The sequence below is a fragment of the Egretta garzetta genome, unplaced genomic scaffold, assembly GCF_000687185.1.
Source record: "Egretta garzetta isolate BGI_Z169 unplaced genomic scaffold, ASM68718v1 scaffold142, whole genome shotgun sequence".
NCBI classification, from domain to species: Eukaryota; Metazoa; Chordata; class Aves; order Pelecaniformes; family Ardeidae; genus Egretta; species Egretta garzetta.
The window spans coordinates 1,088,099-1,109,213 of NW_009258955.1; the positions used below are offsets into that span (position 1 = coordinate 1,088,099).

Below are 21,115 nucleotides of genomic sequence, written 5' to 3' on the forward strand. Positions count from 1 at the left end.
CTCCTGTACGAGGTGACTTGCTGCCTTTCAAACTCAGGAGGAGTTGCTGACGCACTGCAGCAAGATGCCACTGGTCACCTGAACCTTGCCTTGTGAAAGCAGGAGCTCCCACCTCCTTTCAAGCTCTTCTAGAGAGTATGGAGTGGACATTGCTGTCTCACATAGGATATTATGCTGGGTCTGCACAGTGCTGGAGCAGCAGGCGTGGAAAGAGGCAGTATACTGCCCATGAGCTGATGGAAGATAACTTGCCCCTTGTGTAAGACAGCCAGCTACAAAAGGCCTACAGTAACTCCTCTGAACCTCATCTCCAGCTGAATTGCACTTCACCAGCATATCTCACTGCTGAGGATCGGAGAGCCAGCTCTCCCTGTACCACTCCTGATACCAGCCACTGCAGATGGGGATTCCACCAATGCCCCATCAGCCCTTGCCAGTGTTCAACAAGCTTTTTCATTAGGAAGTTTCTCCTAGTGTCTAACTTGTATCTTCATTTTTGTGATGCAAGTTCATTACTCCTAGTCCTGTTTACTGTGGAACCAGAGAACAATTTATTTCCTCTTCTTTTACAAGGATTTTTGTAATTTAAGACTGTTACTGGCTTGTTTTGTGAGGGGTTTTTTCTAAATTAAATATGCCAGTATCTTCTACCCTTCTTCACAGGCTGGGTTTTCTTGTGGGTCCTTTACAGCATCATCGAGATAGAGCCCTGGAGGTACGTTTTGAGTTAGGTGCACCATTCCTGGAATTTTTAGAGAGATTTCAATTGCCAATATGCAGTTTGTGATTTTGCAAACTTCCTCTACAATTAATAAAGAGATCTCTAGGAAGAGTGGTAAGTCCTGGGTCAGTACAGCATGATATGAATGGGACAGAAAGACTGGACAGTCATATGGGTAATCCTGTGTGATATGGTTGAAATCAAGTGCATTGTTAATTATGCATTTACACATGTACTCGTGTAAAGAGGACTACAATACACTTGTCCTAGTGACAAATACACACCGGCTAAAACTAATATTAACATATCTGCATTAATAAAATAAATGTCTCAAGCTACTTTGGAATGGATGTATTTGCTTTAGTGATCTGCATCTTAATGGTTCTCAGTATTGAGAAGTAAGAACTTTCAGTGATCAAAAGACTGTAAGCAAGATCAAGCTTGATGGCTGAAAAACTATTTGTGATATATTAAAAACCACATGCCAGAGTACTTAAATTTACAGTTACTTTTCAAAAGCCCAGAAGATGCATAAATGCACTTTTTAAACAGGTTCTATATAATGCAAGTGGATTCCTAGCCAAAAATAGAGATACTCTGCCAGCTGATATTGTGTTGCTACTGCGATCATCTGAAAATAATCTGACACGAGAGTTGGTAACCCATCCTCTTACGAAAACAGGTATTGCTATTGTGGTAATCTTATTCTTCTCTAGCCTTCGTGATGACCACTGCTAGGTTTCATATGACCATTTGTTGATGACATTATACACTTTGTGGCTTAACTTTCCAACCCTAGAATCTATACAGAATGGAGCCCCAGCCATCTCAAGCTGCAGGGGAGGGATTGGTCTGGTCAAGTGCCAAGGAAATGGTAGAGGCTTCTTTCAGGGTCCTCTCTTCAGGGTAGGGGAACAAGACAGGGAGTGGAGTGCATCCCTTGAGTTGAGGACTGAACAGAAAGGATCAGGTAAGTCACTGGCCTTTTTTGGTCAGGGCATATATAAATTGCCTGTTTTGTCTCAGTGCAATTTTTCTATAAAATAGTAGAGAATCAAGGTTGGAGCTCCTAACATCTGCTGCAAGGAGTGAGGAGATGCTCCTCTATTTTCCCAGTCTTCTAGTCCTTTACAATAGGTAACTGATTGAATCATAGTAGTGGTCCCTTCCTCAGGGAGTTCATAAATTGGGGTGGAGGAACATGACTGGCTCTACAGAAATTACTGCTAAGTTGCGCCTTAGTTGAACCAGGTCCTTGCACAGTGTCCTACCTGCCATTTTAGGATGATGGGTAAGTCTCCTTACAACCAGTTTGCTATTGTGTTATATTACTCCATGTGTGATGGCATTGGTGCCATACAGTAAGTACTTCACATTACATTCTTGTACAGCTACATGGGAGATGTATTTGCAGTAGAATAGAAAAACTAAATTGGAAGAGCTTAATGGAAATTTCTCTGAAATGTTATTGTAGCTTACAGAAACTGAGGTTTTGGCAAGGCTTCTGTCCTTCACAAAGGGGGCTTTGCTGATGGCATGCAAAATTTAGTCTTGAAGGTCTATTTTAAGTCAGTGTTTCTGGGAAAACACTGAGTTCAATGTCCTTGCCTGAACTTTTTGACTGGTTGATGCCTGCTAAAATACTAAGCTATAATCTCTGTAGAGCCAAAGTCAGGGCCCAAATGGTCTAATGGAACTGAACCCAAGTCATATGTAACGTTTTGCAAGATAACTCTGAAGGTTGTTTTAGTCTTCTTGTTAAATACTATGAAACACTGTGTGTAACCTTTCAAAACTGACACAAAACATCCAGCTACAGCCAACTAAAAGTTTGATTTCTGATGGGATAAATATCCTCTGAAGGTGCTTCTCTCTGCTGAATACAGTGGGGATCCTATACATACCTCACTTTCAGATAGCTTAAGTTAGGTGGGAGTAATCCTCTCTCTTTCCTTCCCACCCTGTGATATTCAGCTAAGCCCAAGGGAGGTTTAGTACTTGATATCATCACATAATACATAATGCATTAGCTCTACATGCCACATATTTGCAGCTGTTTATCCAACTCTTATCCACCTCTTACTGATAGTAGCTGAGCACAGAGAGATTGCAGGCTCTCCCAGTGGACAGTAAGATTCCAGAGGTGTTATGTTATTAGCAGAAGCAATGGCAATGTGCAGCAAAGGTTGGGGTTTATCAATGTAGAGTGACATAATGGAAAGCTCAGCAGAATTTTCATTATTCCTTTAGAAGACCAGTGTCTGTGTAAAGCACTCCAATGCACCTAGTCCTTCAAGTTGTCATAATAAAGGTATTACTTGATGGAATTCCAAGGTTAGTCTTAAGACTATGTCTATGCTAGTAAACCAAAAAGGGCCAGTGAACAGTAGCTGGAATGCTCCCACAGGATCGCCCATTCCTATTAATTGTTCGCATGCCTCCCTGGGACAGTTTTGGACCATGTCAGCTAGCAGTCTCCCAGAAATTCCCAGGTACACTTCAAGACAAAGTACAGGCCTGCGATAGTTTCTAACTAGCTCTGTGGAAAGATGCAACCCTATATTTACCAGGAGGTTAAAAGAGTAGTGAAGTATAGAGTTTAGCTGTATAGACTTGAGTCATGCCATATCACTTGTCCTCAGGGGCAGAGAAGGGTCCTAGCACTTTTTTTTTAACTAATATATATGTAGCCTTAGGACTAGAATAGTACAATAACATCCTTAGGCTAAAACCACATGGATGCTCTAAGATGTATCTTTCTTACCTTCTGCAGCAGTCTGTTTGTTTATTTTTTTGCTCTAGTAGGTGACATAAGTGCTGAAGAAGGAAAATTCGGCCCATGTTCCATCTTCATGCAACTTCTTCAGAGCTTGTTCCATCCCAAGGGTGAAAGGGGAAATGAGAACATACTCCGAAAAAGTCAACAACCTTTATAAGCATATGGTTACACTGGGAGCATGAATAGAATAAGGCGGGTCAGCATAGTTCTTAGTTTAGATGAGACCTAAGCATTTTTCTAGGTTGCTTTCTTTCATCTTCCATTAGGTAACCTGGCACACACTAAAAGCAAAACTACGATCAGTTACCAAATGTGGACCCCCCAGAAATCAATCAGTCATACAAAGGTAAGAAAACTGATTCCATGATTCTGCATTGAACCCTAACTTAAACTAGAAAGGCAATACTGTTATTGGTACTAAAAGTAAGCAAGTAACCCCTTCCTTGGGTTTTCTCCCTCTCCTATTTTCTTTTCTTTTTAGCTGGATATCTTTGTGTTGTGCAATTCATATTCCTTCCGTGAGGTAACATTTCCCTTCTTTCTGGCTATAGTTCTATAACAACTTCTAGGGAAAAAAAAATCTCCTTTCCTAGCTGTATTGTAGCAAAAAGAGAAATTAAAATATTGGTGTGGAGTATAGTGAAGTTCCTTAGAGAACTACCAAAATAACAGTGATGATGAAATAACAAACGGGACCTCAGACATTGTCAGGTTATTTGTGGCAGTTATTTAGATGCTCCGTTATCAAGTTGTGCCCTCTGTGTGTGAACGTTTGTGTATTGTGTAGCAAAGTAATGTAACGTACTGGTGTAACTGATTTGTGCTAGTGATCATGCGGTAACTTTTTCTGTTTAGAATACTTTTTTTTTAATTAATGATGTTCTCTGAGGCATGCTTTGTTGTGGCATTGGAAAGGGCACTACAGGTTCAACAGAGTGTCATTTTCTTTCTTCATCTTTATAGAATGAATCAGGAGATACTGGACATCATCCAAGAGAGACAACCAGTATGAAAACACAGACAGTTGCTTCTTATTTTAGGGTAAGATATCAGATCTTTTAATAAATTTTCTAGAGTAGAATGTATGTTTATTCCTTCACCTTTTGAAATGCACCTGTTGAATTAGAGTCAAGAGTTATCCATTTAGAGTTTGTGAACTGTATATATGTTGCAGTGGACTGTGCAGTACAAGTATCTAGAGGAGATGGTGATGTTTCATCTTTAATTGTACTTGATTACACAGCCACATTTCTGTCATGATGATGTATGAAGATCGATATTAATCTTTCACTTGCTTGTTTTTCCACCAAGGGAGATAAAGGGAGGTTGGACACTAGTGGTATAGCATTTCTTTAAGAAGCAAGAGGGCAAAGTTAATCTGAAGCAGGAGCTCCAGAGAAAGATCTTTATGGTCGCTGCTCAGAGGCTGTCCTAAGTTCATCCTTGTGACTTCTTCAGCAGTGCTCTTGACCTTCCCAAGCACTGGCTGTGCTGATGGTCCTGCAATAGAAAATAGCTGTGAAGAGCATTCTTTCCTCCAAAGTGGCGCACAGAGTTGGTTCACTTGGGCTCAGCTCTGAATTTTCAACTCTTATTTAGTCATCTCTCCCAGCAAAAACATAAAGACAGCTGAGGTGATGTTCATGACCCATAAGAATTCATTTACAGTAAGGAGCAAGAGCTCTGTTTAGTAGATACAACTGAACAGGATAATTTCAGCCTAGATATCATCGTGGTCCAAAGCTGCGTGGTGTTTTAAAGTTCTAGATGGAAAAATTTATTCAATCTCATGCAAACCTAATGTCTGTGATTCAGTGCATTACCAGCACATCTAGCATCAGAGGCTGCAAATGAGTTAATTATATTTACACTTTTCTGTTACTATTTTCTGTAGTGGAAATCCCTGCTCAGATCATGCTAGCTTAATGCTCTTAAATGAAAATTCAGCTTCAGCCCCACTGATTTAGTCATACGGAGAAATCTATGGGTGATTGAGAAAAGCGGCTGCCAGCTCAGACTGAGTGGAAGAAAAAATTATCCATTAGCGTGTCCTACTTGTTTGTGTTCAATTGGCACACTAGCAATGAAGCTAATTAAGCACTTTACTGCATGGTGCAGCATCTGTCCAGAATGGAATTGCACATTTTAATAGGAAGCATATGGCTCTTGACGTCCTACACTAGTTTCATGTATCCACCCTACTGCTGAACTGCATTACCTCCTGGCTACCTCTTTCCGTTGAGTCAGGTTGAATCTCGAGGAATGAACCTCTTCATTTGTGTTTTAATAAGATCCTCCCATGAAGCAATTTTACAAAACACCACTCAAGGTTGTTTACAGCCAGATTCACCTCAGTTGGCATGGGGAGCTACAAACTTCATCCCCTCTGCTAGCCTGGTACCCTGGTGAGGTGGGAAAATTGCAACTTTGGAATTGTGATTTTGTGTACTTCTAGTTTTGCTCTCCTCAAAAGTTTCCTCTTGGCAGGGCAGCTATAGTATCACCATCAGCCTATACAATGAACAGGACATGCTAGATCAGAGCCGATTAAGCAGCCCTTCTTCTGGGATGGCCTTAGTTTCCTCCAGACTGATGAAGGGATGGCAATATTTACTGGCTTGCTGCCTTCCACTTCCCATCCTCAAATGGATGATACACTCGCTGGGTGAATAAGGATCTTCAAACAGGTAACAAAAGGAAAAAGAAAAGGTGGGCTGTAATTAACTAACAAGGCTCCAAGAGAACCAAATAAGTGTAAGGAGAGTTTCTATCATGTGTTAAACATTATGGCAGTTTGTGAGAATGTTCTGGGTGGAATTTGGTGCATCCATTTGGAATCAGTATTTTTCTCAAGTAGTATATGCTATTAACTTAGAGATCTTACCAGAGCTAGAATTGTTGTTGGATCATTTAGTTCATCTACCATAAAGTACCAGCTTACTGAAATGTAAATGGGTTTGGACATGATTCTGATCACATGAAATAAAATTTCAGCTACACATGGACCTATATGCAAGTTTTATAAATATCCTCATGGCCGGTATCTTATTACTTTCTTGCAGTATTCTCTGATGGATTTGCTATCCAAAATGGTCGTCGGTCAGCCTCATTTTGTCAGGTGCATCAAGCCAAACAACGACCGGCAGGCAAACAAGTTTGATAAAGAAAAAGTGTTGGTTCAGCTGCGATACACAGGAATTCTGGAGACAGCAAGAATTCGAAGACAGGGTTATTCACACCGTATCCTGTTCGCTAACTTCATTAAACGGTAACATTGATGTGAAGAAGCCTTTTCCTCTCCTATCATTGCTGCCCAGTGTTTGCTAAGCATCAGCAGTGTCTTTGGTGTGGTCTTTAAAGAAAAAATGCAAAGACATTTCCTGTGACAAAGATGATTACAGACTCGATGACAAAGAATAGTTCAGGCACAAGATTAGTGACCTGTTTTGGATTGGTACACATAACTCATGTAATTTTCCTGAACTAAAAAAACCAAGATAGGTATGGTTCATTTTGTTATGGAGCATTTTGGAAAGTCCTGGAACACACAAGAACTTTCCTACCCAGCAGCTGAGCTCGTATGTTACAGGTAATTTTTATGCATGAGCATCCTGACCTCTTTTCCTAGTCAGAATTAATTCTGAGTAATGAGTTTGCCAGATTAAATGCTTACATATGATATGTCCTAGTGGCACATATATGTTCCAAAATGATCTGCAAAGCTGAATCCAAGGAGGTAGCAAAAGCTGGGATGCATCTCACATAATTTTAATTATCTCAAATGTAGATGATCTAGCACATGAGATAAGGTATGAAATTTTCATGACATTTCTAGACATGAGATAACCTAATTTAGGCAGAAGAGCTTTACAAATATTTTTATTTTGCCACGGAAATCACTTTTGCAGAATGTAGAAAGCCAAAGAACCAGTGCACAACTCTACTTGGGTTGCACACTTTTTAAAAGCTTTCTGGTGTTGATATAGAATTAAACAGCCCTCCAGGGTGTGCAATATTTCACTCATCCACTTTTGATTGAGTTTCTTAGCACTGCATATAAATCACAGCAATTTCTTTCATATGCTGTTCTGGTTTTTTCAGTGCTATGTTTTCTTTCATGCAACTGTTTTTATTATTTAAATGAATGGTTTAAATGTATTTGCATCTATTGCTCACTATTAATGGAATAAAGAATCATATCTTTGTCTTCAGGTATTATCTCATCTGTTACAAAACAAATGATGATCCTCCAGTCAGCCCAGAAACCTGTGCTGCCATCTTGGAAAAAGCCCGCCTTGACAACTGGGTTCTTGGAAAAACTAAAGTAATTTTTTTAATATACTGTATCTGCATGATTGCAGTTTGTCATTGTTAGCTTATTAAGCAATTTGTTTTCTCACCCATTAGGTTGGGGTAGCTCTTGGTTTCTACTGGTTTAAAAAAAACCACTTTTTGCTGGGTGCTGTTCCCGGATATCTGGCTGAAATCCTGATCCTGTAAGGTGTTAAAATTCCAATCAGCTTTAGTGAGGCCACAGTGCAAAGCAGTGTGCAACAACACCACTGTTGTCACATTTCTTTCAAAAAATGTGGGAGTAAGGAGCAGTGAGCTTAGTCCGAGCTTTCTTAAGGAAAGGAAGCTCTTCCCTGGAGCAATCAGACTTACAAAGGGAAAGGGAAAGGTTTTGGCTTTCCAGCCAGAGGCCTCTGTGGCAGACTTTGCTGAGCACTGGAATAGCAGGATGATCCCATATATGTGAAGTGGGGGGAAGACTTTGTTATAAGAGAAACACATGTCTATTCCCATATTCTTGCTTTTGGTTCTAGCTCGCTAGTCTTCCCAGTGTACCAGAGAGGGACACCCACCCACCCCCAGCTGACAGATCTCAGAAGGTCTGCCAGAGAACAGAAGCATCAGACAAGTACTCCACCTAGTCTCTTTATTTGCTAATGTAACAGAAGTGCCCATCCAGGAAGGATATGGAGAGAGAGAGAGATGTATCCTAAACTATTTGAAATCACCTCAGTGTAGAAGAAACAACTGTTCTTCTTCTGAGACATCTTCCTGGATAGGTGGGACAGAAGCCATGAAGCCACCTCCTCCTCAACCTTTATTTCCTTCTGCTGTCTTGGTGAGGCTAACGGACAACATGCAGCCAAAGGAAGCATATCTTGGGATGTGAGATCTATAGCTTACGCTTACTTTAATTAGGGTTAGCCTGTGTCTGTACCAACAAGTGATCAAAGATCGTGAGAATTCTGCAAAACAACCATAATTATTGTCTTAATCGCACAAGCTCTCTCTACACATTTTACTTCCTCCTAATATGCACCAGGAATGTGTTTGTATCCCTTGGGCTGGACTAGTTTTTCAGGGGTTACATGAGCTTCATGCTTGATAAAAGCAATTTAGTAAACAAACAATGCCTTAGATTTAATTGGAAAGCGGAGAGGTTGAAGGTTCCAGATTTGGATCATGTTTATGTAACATACATCAGATGTGTGAGGTTAGCAAGACTGAAGTTTTACACTGGGACTTTAAAACATCATACCATGAAAGCATGAATAAGCAGCCACTGGCAAAAGATGTTGAAGGGGAGGCTAAGGTAAACTAATAGCCCAAACAATCAAAATGCTATCTTTAACAAGAACGATCCTTTAGACACTACAGCTGAAGAGTCTGTTCATCATTTGAAACTAGCTTGTAAGTCTTGTTGATGTTAAGTGGATTGAGTAAATACAGGGCCTGGGAGGGTAACTAAAACTTTTGCTTGTCTGCCTACTCTTTTTAAGGTATTCCTCAAATACTATCATGTGGAGCAGCTAAATCTAATGCGGAAGGAGACAGTTGACATGATTATTTTGATTCAAGCTTGTGTCAGAGGGTGGCTGGGTTCAAGGAGATACAAAAAGATAAAGGAACAAAGGGAACAAAGTGCTATTAAAATACAGTCAGGTAATAGCTTTAAAACATTTAACATTTTGCTTAAAGCGTGTGTACAGTTGATAGATGGATGTGGATTTTGCTGTTTTCCTGCTGTTAAAATTGACAAAATATCTTATACTTGGTGATACCTGCTCTTATGAAGAAAAATTTCTTTTAACAAGGTTATGACAATCTCTTTTCTTGAAGTTACGTTTATCAGTGTTACATATAAAAGGCAATTTTAACAATGGAAGGATTGCACAGATTATACTGTTATTAATAATATTCTGGCATGCTCTGACAAGGCTGTATAATATTATAATGAAAATTAAATGTATTAACCATCCTAGATAATAAGACCAATTACACTGTTGATGGAAACATCAAGTGAAATTTTTAATACGTTTCAAACATCATCTTATTTTACATTCTGATTGTCTTGTGGTTTGTATTCATTTCATTCATAATAACTTTACTCACCAGAAAATGTAGGTTTTATGTAGATTTACTGCTTGTGCTTGTTTGCCTTTTTTTTTTTTTGAAAGATAAAGCCTGCAAAGTATTTATGAATATTTTAATGGAGGTCTGTAATTCCTTCCAGACTTTTTTTATTCCTACAGTCTTTTGTGTACCTAATGGATTATTTAATTTTTGACATCTCTTTCCAGCATACAGGGGGTTTGTTGCTCGTAGAGAATACACAAATGCAAAACGTAATAAAAAAGTGGAAGAATATATTACTAGACTTCAAGCAAGTAAGAGTTGTTTGCTTTCATGGCTTTTAATGTGCTATCCATACACAGTATGTTGATCCAGATTCTTTGCTGTTACCTAGCTACACTGATTGACTATGCCCATTTACACATTCTGAGGTATAAGTTATCTATTACGAATCTATATACAGTGGTTGAAACGGGCCAATGTGTTCCATTACCTATGCCTCAAAGTGGCTGAGAGGCACTTTCTACAGCTGTGGACTGGTTAAATGCCATAGCAAGCCTTTTCACTCCTAGTCTGATATATCTATGTATTACAGCTGATACTGTTGAAGCCCCATATCATACTATCTGCATATAATATGTGTGTGCGTGCTGTTCTATTAGGAATAGGTTTTGTTATGTATCAGTAATAGTTATGTTTGAGAAGACTACAACCTGTAATTTCACTCACATCTCTGATTCTTTTTTGCCATTGCTCAATCTAACCTAGCAAAATATTCCTTCTCTACTGCAGCAATAATCACCTTGGGCCCAGATGTATGCTATGTGACATCCCTTTTTCCTCCCTATATTTCTTTCTCCCCTGTCCCTGAAGAGATGTCCCCGAGCCCAATGTAGTTGAGGCAGCTCTGAAATCAGCAGCAGTACAACTAGAGAGGCACAGGTCTGAAAACAGCTGGCACAAATCTGCACAGTGCTTTCGGAAATTACAAAGGTGGCAACCCCAAATATAAGCTAGTGCTGCTAGTACCCAGGCTATCTAGATTTAAGCTACCTCAGCTGTGCTTTCATGAGTATATACCGACACCAGTGCTCGTTTTAATCATTGTCAGATCAATCTGTTAAGTGCACCGGGCCAATGTTAGTGTGTACTGAAGAGCACTTCACTGCAGTTCGTAGAACTTCATCAGTGTAGAAAACAATCTAAAACCAGAACAAAACACAGTAATGTGCCAAAAATAATTACACATCTGAAGTTGTCAGTTACATTAGGATATTTAGCAAATGCAAAAGTATGAATTTACCACTTTGCTCTGTTTGTTGATCTCCCCAATATTTCTTCTTGTCCACCTTCTCTGTCCTGTGTGCAGTTTCATTTCAACTTTTTTCAGTGCATGAGAAGACAGAACAAAATGGAAGTCCATTTCTACTTAACTCACTCAGGTCCCCCCGCCCTCCCCCATTTATTTCTAAAGCAACACAAAACTCCTCTTCCAGTTTGAAAGCAAACACGTACTATCTCATAACAAAGTTCTCAGGAAACTTCAATGATGAATCAGAATAAGTCTAAAAAGACCAGACTTGGCTTATATTGGTATGTCCATTGACTATGTAACTTGATTTATTTCAAAATAACTCCTGTTGAGTTGTTTTTATATGAAAATGAAAGGAGGATTGGCTCAGAAGTCCAAGAAACTCTAGAATTATTCCAAGTGCTTTATAATTTGCACTTTTTAAAGGCCCTGTCAGCCTACAGTATAAAAAACAATTGTGCCACTTCCAATAAGTATTTGGGTTCTTTTACCCTATATCCAATTATCAAGATGTAATTTATGTCCCTTTTCTACAGAGCTTCTTACAATGAACCATTGCATGTAGTGGAGCTCAAGTTGGTCTTTTTGCTAAAGCTGAATCCTCTATTCCCATAGTCTTTTTCCTGAATTTGGAATTAGAGTTCAACCATTTTGACAAAACACTATGTTCTGTTTATTTTGCCAGGGATTAGCGGATTTGTGCTGAATCCCTGGAACTGCAGACTTGTCCAAATCACAGCACTGTACAGACTGTGCCAGTTCTCGTTACGAAATTAATTGCAAGTTCAGGAATTTTTGAAGCAACATTCTGAATACAATTTAGTTTCTGATTAAGACACTTCAGTGTAGATGTCTAAAAGTGTCCTAAGTGTCTAAACACCTCTTACAGTCAGCAGAGCCTAGAGTTTGATTCACTTTATTCAAAGCAACCAAATGCTCAGCTCATTTGCCCCCATATTGGTATCTAGTGTCATTTGAGATGCTGTAGGTTATCTTGGCTGGCCTCCAGCTTTATTTCATGTGCTATACCCAACTTTCTCTCTCCGGAAATCCCCAGCTCCATGCAGATGCCTTGGCTATCCTGGAGCACTTCAGATGGCACTAGATGCCTGTGTGCCAGCAACTGCATCAAGCCCCTAGTGACTAGCCAGTGCCTACTTGTCTTAGGGAAGACCCATGTTTGAGTCCTTATTCATCCTGGTTCAGAGCAGAAACCTGACCTTGTGCCTCCCACAAAGCACAAGTAGCGAGTACCCTTGCCACAGTGCACCTGGTTGCTGTGGAGCTTAGCACATCTTTCATCCTGAGCTTTTTCATTTTGAATAATGAGTATTTACAAAAGGAGCATGAGCTAAGTCTTCTGTAACTGCTGAGCTGTAAAATTTTCAGTTTCTCTCTGATCTAGTGAATGTTCAGCTAATTCCAAGCCTGTGCCAGAAGACAGCCTGGTTATCTCTATAGCCTGATAATCAGACGTTTCCCAGAGAAATGAAAAACTGAGTCAAATCAATTGCCTGCAACAGGCAGAGCAGGTACACGAAGCTGAGAGCACTGTGTTCTAGAGGCCCTTCTACAGCACTAGGCTTCTGCTTCATTCTGCACCTTCCTGGATTTTCTTCAGTTCAATAAAATAGAAATAAAGAGCTTGTTTGTATCCTCATGTAGAATGGGTACAGCTTTCGGAAATCTCAAAAAGGCTTTGTGGGACAGAATAATTTCAGATGAAGTGTAATCATAATAACCACCCCAGTCTATATTTCCTTATTGGTTTTTGTTTAATGCTGTTATCATTTTACTGTCTGAAATGTGTGGGACATCCATTGCTTGTTGCCTAAGTTTGTTTTACATTACAATTTGTATCAGTTGCCAGAGGATACTTACTCAGGAAGAAGAGAAAAGAACTAACTGAGACAAGAAACAAAGCAGCAATAACAATTCAGTCTCACTACAGGGGATATAAGGAGAGGAAGATCTTCAAAAGGAGGAGGTAGTGTTATATTCTCTCTCTTATCTCACTCAAATGTGTCCCTTTTCAGTAACTACACTGCTGAAGAACAGCCATGTAAGCTAACAATGAAGCAAATTAGGATTATTCTAGATATGTATGCAGCAGTAATGTACATTTATGTGGAATTTTATTGTCAGTAGCCAATTTTCTCATATTTTTAAGCCCAAGGAATAAAGGCATATTTAGGAAAAAGATCAACAATATTGTGCTTACTTGTAATGTTAATGTAATCTGTAGATAAGTCTCTTTTTGGAACTAGCTCATCATAAAAAATGCTCAGACAAGAGCGAGAAATAGGCATCCACAAGGAACTGTCCTTCTCATCTTAAGTCTATTATCTATTTGAGATAAGCATAGGTGATAACAGTGGGAACCCAAATGTCTTGCTCAGATCAAACACCTGGAAGTTAGGTGAGGTGAATCACATTCTAAATATCTCTGCAATGTGGTTGTAGTCCCAATCTCTGAAATGGAGCTAGTAGCACTTTGTTCATCATCATCATGTTTTCAGTGATAGCATTTAAGTAGGTGGAGGCTAGTCCAGATAGGTGGAAAACAGCTATGAAGGAGCCCAGAGTCTTTCAGAGGGAAGGAACAGAGTGGGAGGTTTCACCTGGCACTGAAGTTTTATTGATGGTAACAAAGAGGGAATAGGTCTCTTAAATTTGACCTGGACCTATGCCCAGGATCATTCTTTTTGCATTCCTAGTGAGACCTGAGGCAGTTTTCTTTCATGAATACATTTAGGATTGTGTGTATTCATACATATTTAAGGTGCTAAAAAGTTTCTGCCTTATGTTTTTGTTAACTTTTCAATTAATTCTTTACTGTTTGATCAGCCCTCATGCAGCCTAGATTGTCTCCCTAGCAATTTTCCATGAAGAGGGATGTCCCTTTTCACTTTAAGAAATAATAATCATCAGAAAGACAGAGATTGGTTTATATCTTTAATTCTGGCCATATGCACTAAATCTTTCCCATGTTGCAATGTATGAAATTGCCATTTAGTACACAAACATCACCAAAGGTAGTTGTGAAGTTGTCAGTATCCTTCATCTCCTTCCGCTATAATTTTTGCCCAAAACTCTATTCCATTCAGGGAATCACTTAGAAAGAAACAAACTGAAAATGCAGCATCCATTAGTGAAAAAGAAAAGGGTGAAGAACTTCAAGATAATGAGGAAAGTCCAGCTGGAGTGAAGAGTGCCCTTCCTAAAACAGAAGAAGCAGCAGCGGTCATTGTTCAGAGCCATTACAGAGGCTACAGAGTCCGTAAAAAAATAAAGGAACAGCACAAAAAAATAGAAGAGGAAGAATTATCTGCCGTGGAATTCCTTGAAGCACAACTGCAGCCGGCTCAAAATTATATGCTGGAAGAAGCAGCAAATGAGGGGACTCAAGATGAAGCTGATGCTGTTACTGATGGTCAGTGGTCTGGGTACAGTGACACAGGGAATGTACAGGAGCAACAGAAAATGCCTTCTGAAAGAGAGGGAGCTTCTGCAAAGCAGAACCGTGCAGTAGAACATGTTGGTGAAGAACGAGCCTCTCTGGAAAAGTTGTCTAGCAAATCTTCTGTCAAAATCACAGCTGAAAATAGTCCCCAACAAGAGCAAGATAATCAGGACACAGTCAGTGCAGATGGGCAAGATCAAGAATCTGCTGTGGTCCAGCCCAGGAATGACAGGGATGTGGAAAGAAACCACCTGAAACATGAAGCAGTGATGACTACAGGATGTAAAGGAATTATAAGAAAAGAGTCACTAAGAGGTTCACAGAAACAAGTTGAGGCAGAAAAACCAGGTTCAGGAGACAAAGAAAAGGCAGCAGTGGTTATTCAGAGCAGTTACCGGGGCTACAGAAGGAGGGGACAACTCAGAAAAGAAGGGAAATTACCTTGCAAAAGTCAAGAAAGAACTATAAAGGAGCCGGCAGAAGCAGCACATGTTCAAAATAATGATCCCCAAACAACGAAAGATAGGGAAAGCACTGGCATGGAGGCTGAAGACTCTAAGATGCTGAAGGGAGGCTCAGAGAAAGAGGCTTGTGATTTGGCAGCCTTTTCACGGCAGGTAAGAAGCTTATAAGCTACGTATGTTGAGCCTAATACTCCGAGCAATGACAGAATGGGAAAGTTATTTTACTGACTTCGGTGGCACCAAGGTTTTACTCTCTAAACTGAGACAGATTTTGTAATGAGTGTTCCATAAAAATGCATATTTGGGGCTGCAAGAGGGAGGGAGGAAGGAAGGAGGTAAAGACAGAGCACTCGCAAAAAAAATATGTTTGTTTTAACCTGGTTTAGGTTAAATGCAGCAGCTTTGCCTTTGTTTGTTTGTTGAAATGTGCATTTACCAGGCAAGGCCCTTAAGTCAGTAACCTTGTGAACTGTCTCTGTCAATGAAACTAGAAGTTGCTGTGTCAATGTCAGGGACTCACACGTGTCCAGAGAAGGATGCGTACAGCTGTAGAAGCTGTTTTGCATCAGCAAGGCACCATCTGCTCACATGTGTGAACTGATCTGAAGTAGCTGCAGGACTGGGCTGCAGCGTGGAGTTTCCTACATGTCTTTTTTTTTTTTTTTCTCTTATCGTCTTTTTTAAGGGGGATGGAGTGGTAAGTGTGGTAGGGGCCTAGACTGCAGTACATGGTGCGATACCTTTCAAATTCATTCTCTAGTCCACTATTTTACCTTTGATTACCTTGGAACATATACACTTACTTATATAAGAATTTAAAATCCTGCGTTATGTTTTTCAGATATCAAAATTATCTGAAGACTACTTAGCACTGCAGCAAAAACTGAATGAAATGATATTGTCACATCAGCTGAGGCCCGTGATGCTTTCCAAAGATAAGCAAGCGAATGGCCGGCTTTCTTCTCACGTTTGTCAGTCAGGTAATGTTGAACCTTACTGTTAGCAGAATTTTCATTTGTAAACAGGACTGTCAAGAAACAACTCCTAGTCATGTTTTTAAAGCTCAGGGAATGAATGAGTAGATGAGTTAGCTCTGGCTTCTCATATGACAGGCTGTTCATTTTTGTACTAAGCCCCGTGTCAGTACATGTCTGGAACATAGTTTCCAGAAAATATCCAAGCCTGGTTGGGATTTACATATTTACCATTTTTCCTGGTATTTTGTTTCAGTGCTGCGTAAGATTGGTGAATGAATCGTTGTGAGACATAGCATCTCTAGAAATACTTTTATTTGGTAAAAATTCCACGTTGGCTCTTTTTTACTTGTATGTTGCTCAACTGTGTGTGCTACTGGTAAGATATGGAACTATGTTTTAAAAACAAAATTTTTTTTAGGTACTATGTCAAACAATTTACCAAAGCTTGTCACATTTATGCTGAGTAAAGTTTTAGTTATCCACAAATGCAACTGAGGCTACCAAAACTTGTAGCTCCTACTCATGTTGGTGAGTATGCTCTTAAATTACAAGTAAAGTTTTATTAATAATTGGCATCCAATTCACTTGCACACTTAAGAGAATATAACCTCTGAAAATACCCTCTGAAGTTATTTATATTCCCGTTAACATAAGCAGTGGGGGTTCCCAAAATGCAAGCGTACTTGGAGAAGGTTAAGTGGCAGTGGGGAGGAGTCCCGGGAGACTAAAGGTGGAAGAGATGGGATTCAGAGCGTGCAGATCATTAAGACCTGTGCTGCACAGAAAGGTCCACAAAGAGCTGACTGAGCTGCTCAAGCCGCTTAGGTTGGAGTAGATGTAACAGGGGATTTCCTCAGCCTGTGTCTTGGGCCGTAGATGCGGAGGAATATGAGGGCAAACATGGCAGATGACGGGGTGGTTCTCCATTTCTTCAGGGGGCCTTGTGCTAGCCCATGCCCACTGCCTTAAACCTCTGTGGCATCATAATACAGTGTTTTTCCAATGGTAAAGTGTGTGAAAGTGCCGTGTTGTATCCTTTTGAACATCGACATGAAAAATGCCGTACATTTCTTTGAACCAAGTCAAAATGCTTTTTAAGACAACACTGGAATAGTTGTTGGGTTGCACAAGAGACCAGGTCTTTGGCCTTATTTTAATAAATAAAAGGAAATAAGGTTTTTTTACATGCTAATGTTTTTAAGATTTTTTTACATGCTAATGTTTTGTGGTCTTAACAAAAGAAGAATTTATTTTCTTTATGTTTTCTCCTGACAAATGTCTGTATGTGTGACATGACAGCACTTAGCTCTTCTGTGCACCAGGCAAAATCTTTACAGAAATTCTGATGACTTACAAATCCCCCTTTATTTTCTTTTATGGATGCAAAAATTGAACATTTGCTATTTTGACTAACTGCCTTTTGCAAAAAACATTGGCAATAGCAATCATAACTGGAAGGAAGCATCAAAAAGAGTCCTGAATGCTCACATTCATATAGATGAAAACACACTTTGTAGTCAAAGCATGCTCATTTCAAGATGATTCATCCAGAATTTTTGCAATTTTTTTTTTCCCCCAAAAAAATGGTGGACACATGCTTTGGTTTTAATTAAATTGCTGCAATTTGGCATGTAGACAAGGTGAGTACAGAGCTCAGACAACATTACTTTTTTCAAAGGTGAATGTACTTAAAATGAAAGAGTGGGTGCTCTTTGACTAAGAAGTTAGGACTAAACTCACTACAGAGAAACGTGCCACTAAAGCACAGGCCAGCTAAAGTTGTCCTACCAGCCCTTAAACACTGTGAAGCAGGAGCTGGCCCCTTCCATCTCAAACCAAACTAGCCTTTCCAGCCTGTTTACTTCTGTCCAGCTAGTCACTCACTTGAATGATTTGCTCCAGTAAGTCAAATCACCCCAAAACCAGTCCTCACCCAGTTCTTATTCGAACTCTTGTTCCCAATCTTTCTGTAGCCAACTTTCCCTTGATACAATAGGCTTTACACTTTGAGCTGGGTCTGGTCCTTGGCCCTTCTTGCCCAGCTGGTCTGAGTTGGGCAGCCATAGTTTGTGTTTGCTGTGTTCAGTTGTTGACCCAAGTACCTCGTAAAACTTGGGTGGCTACTCGTGATAAATGTAATGAAGGTGACTTTTGCCAGACACTGAACTTTAAAAAAGTGAGAAGGAAGGCCAGCTGGGCTCCAGTCAAAGACTGTGTTCTGCCACCCTTCCTAGCCATGATGTGAAGTTTCACTCTCTGCAACACAGTTTAACAGTGGGCGCCAGGCTCAGCTGCTCACCCAGGATATGGTGTGATGGCAGCAGGGACCCAAGCCCTGATTTCTCACATCCCCACAGCCATATTTATAATTGCTAGTCACTCCACTGAAAGACCTTTCTTGGTGTAGAATGCAAATTTTCTTTCCTACATTCAAACATAATTCTCACGACAGGAAAACTGTTTCCTTTCCAGCTATGATCAATGCACAGGGTACTGAAGGCAGGGAATACTCTGCAGTCATTCCCCAGCTTGCCTGTGAGGTGGTCGGAGCCTGAGCATTACAGAGCTGTGTTGTCTTAACTTCAGTAGATGTTTGTTACAGCAAACATGATCTAGCTAGATGTAGAGAATATTTAAGTAAAAATATGCCTATGTTCAGTTTATTTAGGTTATACTGCCTACAACAGTTAGGAGTTATCAGCATTGTAGATACCATAATTTCTTCCTGTATGCGATATAGTAAGATAACTACATAAAACAAAGACTTGGGGTAATGTACTGCAGACTGCCATGCTAAAGTGAAGCAGGTAGACATGGTGAGCGATCCACTGTCTATTAAACAGGAAGGAGCCTTCCTGTCTTTTGCCTACATTATGTGTTACAGCACAATTTATACACACACATTTAAAGAAGGATATGCTTTTACTGCAGGTTTCCCCTTAGGGCTGGCTTTACTGCCTTTTGAAGGCAATGATTGTTGAGCTTTAGCTGTTCTTTAAATCATGTAGTATTTACCTATTTGTAATTACTTTGGTAATTTATATTTATTTACACTTCTTCCTCAGCTTCACTGGTTTTATATGTTGTTTTACAGCTATAACATGTGAATTGTATTTTATAGCTGTAGGTCAGATAGGCCTTCATATGTGGATAGGTGGCCAATGTTCAATTTGAGAACTTACCATCTCCTCTGACAAAATATTTTCTTCCATTGCTACCCACAGGAGGGGAGGAACCGTGGGGCAGCTGGATAGCGTACTGTGACAAATGTTCAGATTTTCAAAACTGTTTAATAAAAATGCAAAGCCTGCAGTTTAAAGAACATAAAAGCAAAAAGGTTAAATGAATCTTAAATCCACAAGGTTAAGTTGTTCTTAAATGAATTTATTTGTATTTATAAAAATGCATAAAGCAAGCTGCACAAGGTTCTTGGAATAAACAATATTCCCTGTGGCTTGAATTTCTGAGCAGGTTATATTTGCTCGCTAAATGCTTTCAGCTCAACATAATGGCTGCATCCCAAGACTGCACCTTTGGACTGCTAGTGAGCCTTGGGTTACTGCAGTGTCAGAATAGATGCACAAATGTCAAGTTTTTTGAGGTCGAAGCCTGAAGTGAGGGGAATTTGATCATTATGCGAGCAATTTTTTTTTCCTCCAGATGAATAATGGCACCCATCCTTGTAAGTATTAAATGACAGTTCAAGTACAAAATCTCAGGAAGAGAATTTTCTACATTTAGAATGAAATTCGCATGGTACAAGGAACTCCAATGCAGCTGAGGACCTTTCCAGGTACACAAAGCAGTGAGACAGGCACGGTTTTCATCCAGGATTCCTCCTGCTGCCACAGCACTATTTACGGAGGTTTCATGGGCAGCCTTTGCAAGGAAAAGGGAGCCCGTGTAGCACTGGGTGAGCATGAGCAGTATTCAGTGGCCGGTCTTGCTTCTTTGCAAGCAAGTGTCCAGCCAGGGCGCCCTGGGGCGTGGGACTGGAGAAAAGCAGGGTAGTCAAACACTTCTGCTGCCTGGTCATTCTCAGCTACTGGAGTGGCCCTTTGGACACCATGCAGCCAGGATGTACAAGATCTGTGTTGGCAGCTGGTCAGACCCATGGCAAAGCAGAACATTTGGGAGGCCACGGAAGTGTCATGCGGCCATTTTCCTTAAACATCCTCTCTGAAATAGCAATAATCCCAGGTCACCAGGCTCTCAGAAATGAGAGTATTAGTGTCAGTCAGAGACTGAAACTGCTTCCCTCAGTGGGGCTGGCAGGACTTGGGCATGGAAGATCAAACACTCTCAACTCCTGCTGGGTGCAATTGGAACATTCTCAGTCTCTTGCAGTTCCTAGTTCTACATCTGTGCCAGAATAATCCCTGTTTTTTCCAGATTACTAAGGATTTGCACCCATCAACTGTAATTTCCAAATCTGGCTGTGGTAAACATCCCATGAATAAACAATACCTAAAAATTACTTACCAGAATGTTAAAGAGCAGTGCTTTTCTATGCGCAGATCCCAAACTTGAGTAATTACATCTTCATACTGTGTAAACTAGGACAGTAAAAAGGTATGCACATAAATGTTGTAAGCAGTAATAGCTGTTCACTTCTCATTATCAAGTCCTGGAATTCTGGTTGCTATATTTGCATTTTTCTCATTACTTCCAAGCCCGTTCTACAAAATCCATACAATTACTGCTCTTACTATTGTTTTTTTTCCTGCTTTATTCTGAGCCTGGCTTTATACTTCCTGCCCTCCTAAGATGTGGAACAGCTCTGAATCAAACATGTAACATTTCACTTGAATGACCTGAAGATGGGTTTATCTGTTTCTTCAGGTGGCCTAATAAATAGAGACCTTTCATCGCTTAGATGCTTATCGCAGCTGTAACCACACTATTTCTCCAGTCTTCAGTATAAGATCTCTTGTAAATCGTACATTAATTTACATTAGCATCCATGGATGTTGATTCCTTGAGAACATTGTCTTCCAAGCTTATCATTGCATGTCAGAACATGCAGACATACC

The 21,115-nt window shown here is 40.0% G+C and overlaps 1 protein-coding gene across 1 annotated transcript in view; it reads left to right on the plus strand.

Annotated features, from left to right (window-relative positions):
* Positions 1 to 21,115, plus strand: part of MYO3A (myosin IIIA) — a 112,528-nt gene that overhangs the window by 79,652 nt on the left and 11,761 nt on the right. Inside the window, exons 21-31 of the mRNA XM_035890151.1 lie at positions 1,274 to 1,403; positions 1,521 to 1,691; positions 3,767 to 3,846; positions 4,464 to 4,541; positions 6,563 to 6,768; positions 7,713 to 7,824; positions 9,293 to 9,455; positions 10,094 to 10,180; positions 13,042 to 13,165; positions 14,286 to 15,258; positions 15,947 to 16,085. Coding sequence (XP_035746044.1) covers positions 1,274 to 1,403; positions 1,521 to 1,691; positions 3,767 to 3,846; positions 4,464 to 4,541; positions 6,563 to 6,768; positions 7,713 to 7,824; positions 9,293 to 9,455; positions 10,094 to 10,180; positions 13,042 to 13,165; positions 14,286 to 15,258; positions 15,947 to 16,085 — 2,263 coding nt within the window. The remainder of the gene's footprint in view (positions 1 to 1,273; positions 1,404 to 1,520; positions 1,692 to 3,766; positions 3,847 to 4,463; positions 4,542 to 6,562; positions 6,769 to 7,712; positions 7,825 to 9,292; positions 9,456 to 10,093; positions 10,181 to 13,041; positions 13,166 to 14,285; positions 15,259 to 15,946; positions 16,086 to 21,115) is intronic.